This window comes from Eurypyga helias, unplaced genomic scaffold, assembly GCF_000690775.1.
Source record: "Eurypyga helias isolate BGI_N326 unplaced genomic scaffold, ASM69077v1 scaffold13090, whole genome shotgun sequence".
In the NCBI taxonomy this organism is placed as follows: domain Eukaryota; kingdom Metazoa; phylum Chordata; class Aves; order Eurypygiformes; family Eurypygidae; genus Eurypyga; species Eurypyga helias.
The window spans coordinates 520-6,872 of NW_010226410.1; the positions used below are offsets into that span (position 1 = coordinate 520).

At 39.3% G+C, this 6,353-nt stretch overlaps 1 protein-coding gene across 1 annotated transcript in view; it reads right to left on the reverse strand.

The window, feature by feature from the left end:
* Positions 1-1,511: 1,511 nt before the first annotated feature.
* TGDS (TDP-glucose 4,6-dehydratase) overlaps positions 1,512-6,353 on the reverse strand; it is a gene marked incomplete at its 5' end in the record, with an annotated part of 13,837 nt that continues 8,995 nt past the window's right edge. Inside the window, 5 exons of the mRNA XM_010153098.1 lie at positions 1,512-1,630; positions 2,044-2,141; positions 4,225-4,283; positions 4,867-5,032; positions 5,290-5,333. Of these exons, the coding sequence (XP_010151400.1) occupies positions 1,512-1,630; positions 2,044-2,141; positions 4,225-4,283; positions 4,867-5,032; positions 5,290-5,333 (486 nt within the window). The remainder of the gene's footprint in view (positions 1,631-2,043; positions 2,142-4,224; positions 4,284-4,866; positions 5,033-5,289; positions 5,334-6,353) is intronic.

Consider the following 6,353-nt stretch of genomic DNA (forward strand, 5'->3'; position numbering starts at 1 on the left):
AGCGAGAGTCTGAGCCAGAGAGTCCCCAGAGCCTGAGCCCCAGGGTGACAGCCTGACAAAACCGGGACAAAAGCCAGCCGGCCGCCTCACACGCTAACAAACCGAGCACGTGCCCTGAGCCTGACGCACCACAGAGTGAAACACTCCTTCGGCCGCTCTGGGCCAGCCGTCAGCACTGTGAAGGAAAGCTCGTTCCTGCCTGAAACCAGCACAGAGAGTTAACTCCCAATTCCTGAGGGACTTCAGAAGTTGCAGCAATTTCTGAGTACACCACAGCACCCTAGTCCTGTGCTTCTGCAGTGCTACCCAGCGGCAACAGAACGGTCTGGGACTGCGCTAAGTACAGAAGCTGAGCTGAAGGGATAAAACCAAGAAGAGTTTTCCCTTCTATGTCTGCCAGCTCAGAGCCAAACAGTGGACAGTTCTTCCAGTATCCTGAAAAAAATCTAAGAAACAGTTAGAAAACCCATCCCATGATCTACTTTTTCAGTGAGTTTTCTCTTAATTAAGTAACCAGTTACACTGTAACTTACCAAGTCAATTTTGAAAAAGATTCATTGACATACATTGAAATTCAAACATAATTTCATCTTCAAAATGTTTATCACCCAAAAAAGTGAAACACTGCCTTGAATAAGGTCTGCCAACACACAATTCACAGGAAAAGAAGCATTTTACAATTTTGCTCCATAAACAGCCTTCGTATCACAGGAAATAACATCACTGGAATGTTAACAGTGTTAAAGTATTTCAAGTTTGTTACAACTACAGTGAAGAAAAGGACATTAACATGTAAAAGGCAGTAAAATGGTTAAAAGATGACACCCTTTAAACGCAAAGCTTAAGAAAATGCTTCTGAAAATCTCAGAGAACACCTGCTACTTCTTGACACCTTCCCCCTCCCCACTCCCTTGAAAAAGGGCATTATTGAGTAGTGAACAGCTTAATCAGTCATCTGCAGAAGGTCATACTGCACCAACAGAGAAAAGGACTGAAGTATACGGGTGCCATATCCAGCTTTTATCAACTGATTAATACTCTCCAGAAAATATAGCATTTTCCCCCTTGATTAAAAACAAAACGCAACTCTTTAAAGTGACAAAAATAACATATTACATTGTAAGAAACAAATTAATACAGATGAACAATTCCAGAATTAAAACAAGGTTCACTGAAAGTCCAAAAAGCTGTAATCACTATTAATTCTTCACAATTAGTAAGGCAGATTTGACTTCAGTTACACTGATTTATAGCATTATAAATACTCTTCACGCTGTACAGTTCTTTAAAATCAGTACCTAGTGAGAATATAGTATTGCACCAAAAGCTGAAATGAATAGGTTCAACTTGTAAAGTGCTGAAACCTTTCCAAAGTCGTGCCATGCTGTAGCTCTGTATCTCATGGTTCGTGTCTCCTGAATACATTAAGAATTCAGCATGGCCACCTGATCGCAGGCTTCAAAGAAAAGCCTGTATGAGGTAGAATAAGCTCCTTCGGGTTCTCCACCATCCTATGGGCCACTGAACCGTGCAAAGGGCTCTGTCACAGGGAAGGGCTCCGTCACAGGAAAGGGCTCCAAAGCTTTCTCCGTGTTTTTCCAGTTGTGAAAGTTTTCTTTGTACCATTCAACTAGTACAAAGAGAATGTTGATGAGTAAAGAGATAACAGGGAAATTCAAGTATTGCACAGATAAGGCTAAAACACGCCAATAGTTCATTATGCAAAATTTCAAACCTATAATACTAAAAAAATCATATATAGTTTAGATTTTATAAATTCTTTATGCAAGACTTATACTAGCACTGAAGAGTAATTAATTCTAGTACCTGATGGTACTTTATTGTGATTAACTTTTTTTTTTTTTCCCCAAACTCAGGTAAATTCACTACTTAGAAAGCAGCCAATCTTTCACAGAATTGAAGTGCCAAAGAGAAGCTGAAGAGAATGAAGTTAACTAACCTATACACACACTTACCCCCACCACCCCCTTTCCCTCCTCCCATCACTTCTAAATCAATTAGTGTAAAAGGCTTCAGCCTTACTTGTTTTCTTTATCCCTTCTTTCCAAGGCACTTTAGGCCTCCAGCCCAAGTTGTGCATTTTTTCCGAATTCATTGGGTATCTCAGGTCATTGGTAGGTCTGACAAAACACAGACAGAAAACAATGTGATTAGACTTTTTCATTAGAGATGAAGTACCACACATAGTCTTCAAACCAGTATTAGGTATCAATTCTAAAAATTTCCATCAACATGAACAGATTAAATTGCCTTCAAAAAGAAAACCCACACAGCAGTTGAGTGCAGCTACAACAACACAATTCAGTTTGTACCGTCAGCTACTCGGAATTATCTAGAATAAATACAAATATCTTCTTATTGAGACAAAAATGAATGCCAAACGAAAATCACTGCCCATTGTGCAAATCAGTGCACTTGCAACTCTTTAGCCAGTCGCTATGCAAACCAGTGTTCTCTAATATCAACATTCGCATTTTTCATCCTGCAAGCCCACAAATTCTCACAGACTTGAGATGTGAAATACACAGACTTCCAAAGCATTGCCATTACAGCGCCTCATTAGCTACACAAACATAGTTATACTGAATATGTAGAATCCCAGGCTGCAAGATTCAACACAGAAAGAGATTCTCTACATTCAAGCACAGCACAAATCTTCCCTTCCACAGTCAGGCAGTCCGGTAGTCCAGTCTAGCATTCCAAAAAATGTAGAATACTGAATAGTTCATCTACACAGGCAGACAGAACCCAGCTACTTAGAATCATAGAATGCTTTGGGTTGGAAGGGACCTTAAAGACCATCTAGTTCCAACCCCCCTGCCATGGGCAGGGACACCTTCCACTAGACCAGGTTGCTCAAAGCCTCATCCAGCCTGGCCTTAAACACTTCCAGGGATGGGGCATCCACAGCTTCTCTGGGCAACCTGTTTCAGTGCCTCACCACCCTCTCCGGGAAGAACTTCTTCCTGAGAATAAATCATTACCATTATTCAAACATGCTAATCTCAAGCAGAAGCAGAACTAATTTTTCCATGGCAAGTAACCCCCATGACCTTTAAGTCACTCATTACAGAACTGACTAATCAGTTAGGTATCTTAAGAATCTCTTATAAGACCTCAACATTCTTTGAAACATGTATTCCTACGTGGTTAGTTTTCCCAAGCCCATTTATGATTAAACATTAGCAGACAGGGCGCAACACACATGAAGAAACATCTCAATCTGATTTGCACCGAGACCTGCACATGTGAGCCAAAGGCAATTTGTCCTGCAATACAGTCAGATAGGATTCTGAAGAACACTTCCTTTCAAAACAAAAATTAGTACATTTAAAGACACTTCAGTTGCCATGATAGCAATCCAAATGTCATCAGAAAGTGAGAATTCTGAAGGCCATAATAGTACTTAACTGCCATCAGCGATACGTCATTTCTAATCACTCTGGAGAAAGAGTGATATCTAAAGTAAACAGACTCATTGTTGCTGCAGAAAAGAAATGGAGATAAAAGAACAGACCCAAACCAAGCCTGAAATTAAGGACAGAAACACACAGAAAAAGTGTATTTATACAAGCTATCCATTTCTGTCATCACCCTAACTTTAGCTTTACATCTGCTTTTGAGACAGCAGTTTCAGCCTAAGATAGGAATCTAAAATTAACTACACTCTGTAGGTGCCTATTTCTGCCCATGGAGAGCGGGTCTTACCTATAAAGCACACCTAAGTCTGAACTAGGCACCTTAACATCAAAACACTACAGCTAAACAAGAGGCAATAGGATTCACCCCACTCAAGTGATGTTGAATCCCAGGTACTGAATAAACTCTCAAAACTACCCTTAAGAAAAGATTCAGCTACTGTGTAAAACCTGTCCTTTTCCCAGAGCAGACCTCAGTAACGAGAATTCTGAAGAAAGGTTGAAGATGGACGGATTAGCATTACACATTCCCCCTTGAGACACACGCTCTGACCTAAAGATTCAAATAAATGGAAATCCTGTTTTTCTAAAGTGTTCTGTAGGGATCACAGATGTCAAATCCACTAACAAAAAAAAAAAAAAGCCCAGCAGCTCTTACTCCCTCAAAACTCTTCCCTCCTGCAGAGCAGAAACAGTTTCACACAAAAAAAATAAAAGTATTTGGCAAGAGACCCAGAAACCTTCAGGATGAAGCTATCCTGCATGTGCTTTGCTATTTTCTTACCTATCTTTGACATAGTCCATCCAGTGCTCCATTTCAGATTCCGAACTGGTCTTCTTTATCTGTCAAGAAGAAAATGGAAGGAAAAAAGGGAAAAAAAAAAATCAAGTCCACACACAATTCCCTGTCTTCACATACACTTAAAAACAGATGAGTTTTTTTTAAACAAGATTTAAGTCCATTAAAAAAAAACAAAACCACACAGAAATGGTCTTTTGTCTAAACTGAGCTTTCAAACTACTGAAATTATTAAAACTATCTGAAGTGATTCTAATACTTCCCTTTCATCCAAGCACTGCCTAACGATTCACAATCAAACTGTTAGATTTTAATAAGTGCCACATTCTCAGACCAAAACTGAAGCAGCCAGCAAGACAAAAAACCAAACAACCACCAACCAACTGGCATTTAATCATTATGCCGGTTGTGTCCCAGCCGGTGTAACTGATGCAGGAGTGCAAAACACACAACAGCCTGCGCTGCAAACCTGCAGCTGCCACAGAAAGGGTAGCACATCCTTCTGCTACAATTACCTCCTGAGACCTGCCGCAAGCCTACGCTTTCTCAGAGGTGCTAAAGGTTTACAGTGGAATTGTTCATGCATGCAATGAGTGGTAAGGAAAAGCATCAGTAACGTTTACTCACTAAATGGATTAACTCCTTAGCAAGCTGGGCAATGGACACCTCAAAGTTAGTTCCGATGTTATAAATTTCACCTGGCTTCCCCTCCTTCAGGACAGTAAGGAATGCTTCTACTACATCAGTTGCATAAAGGAAATGCCTTCTTTGAAGTCCAGATCCATGAATACAGCTTAAAAAAAACAGGAAAAGGCAAGACATTTTTGTTAATGCTTAAAATAGAAGCATTCAATTTATTAGACTGTGTTTTAAGGAATTTTGCAATTAGCAGTTACCTGAAGGTACCTTAAGGAGCTGACATGCAAACAATGCTTTAGTTTTTTTAAGGAAATCCTATTATTAAAATAAGCAAATCATAACTTAGCTATGAAATTTTCTATCCCAAATAACACATACCCAAAATAAAAGGACAAAGAACAAATTACATACCATTTTCTGTTCTGTTGCAACAAAGATATAAACTTTGGAATAACCTAAGGAATTGAACAAAACAAACATTACTCAGCTCTTCCGCAAAGGACATGGGGCTTCACCAGTAACTATCATTAAGTATTGTAATAAGACCCTTTAAATACTTTTAAGTTCTCTTAAGTTTAATCCAAGAATGCATGTAGCCCAGAACCTGCAAGGATGTTTTTATCCTGACATAATCAGTTTATCTTTTGCACCACCCTGTCTTTTCTGAAGTTTACAGGAAATCGAGGTGTTTGTGTGGGGTTGGGTTGTTGTTTGGGTTTTGTTTTGGGGTGGTTTGGGTTGTTGGGTTTTGCTTTTGTTTGTTTGTTTTAAAGAACAGATGTCTCTATTGTGTTGAAAAGCTTATCTTTCTGGTCAACCATTACAAATCTGGAGTTGTAAACGTGACATTTATACAAAAGAAAATGGTTCCATTACTCTTCCCACAGACAAGGCCACTACAGTCTAGCCAGGGATGACTCTCACAAACAGTTTTGAACACGGTTTAAACATCCAGCAAGTTGCAATAAATCTATAGCCAAAAAGTAAGTCATTAAAATAGTTAAATCCAGAAGAGAACCAACAGGGAATTTCAAGGTAAGTAAACGTGGATCAAGTGATTGCCACTAGCTTGCTGCATAAAGATTTACAGTATTACGTTCAGCTACAAGCTCAGATCCATTCGCTCTGACCCTCAAACTCCAGAACAGTTGGCCCTGCTATTAAACTTCTTAAACTGAAGCCATTAGAAAGCTATTCCAATTCTTTTGATTTTGTTAACTTACTACTCTAAACAGAGGAGCAGACCTACCAGGTAAAATTAAAGATCCATCTAACATAGTATTGTGTTCTTAGCAGTAATTAGAAGTGGATACTTGAGGAAGAACATGCATAAGCTGAAAGCACGTGAAGAGTGATACATCTCCTGAATATACTTCCAACATCATGAAACCTCTAGCCAGACATTTCCCAAGCCACAAATCAGTGAAGAACATATTTTAAAAAACATTGTTTACCCACCTGTAATAATGTAGGGA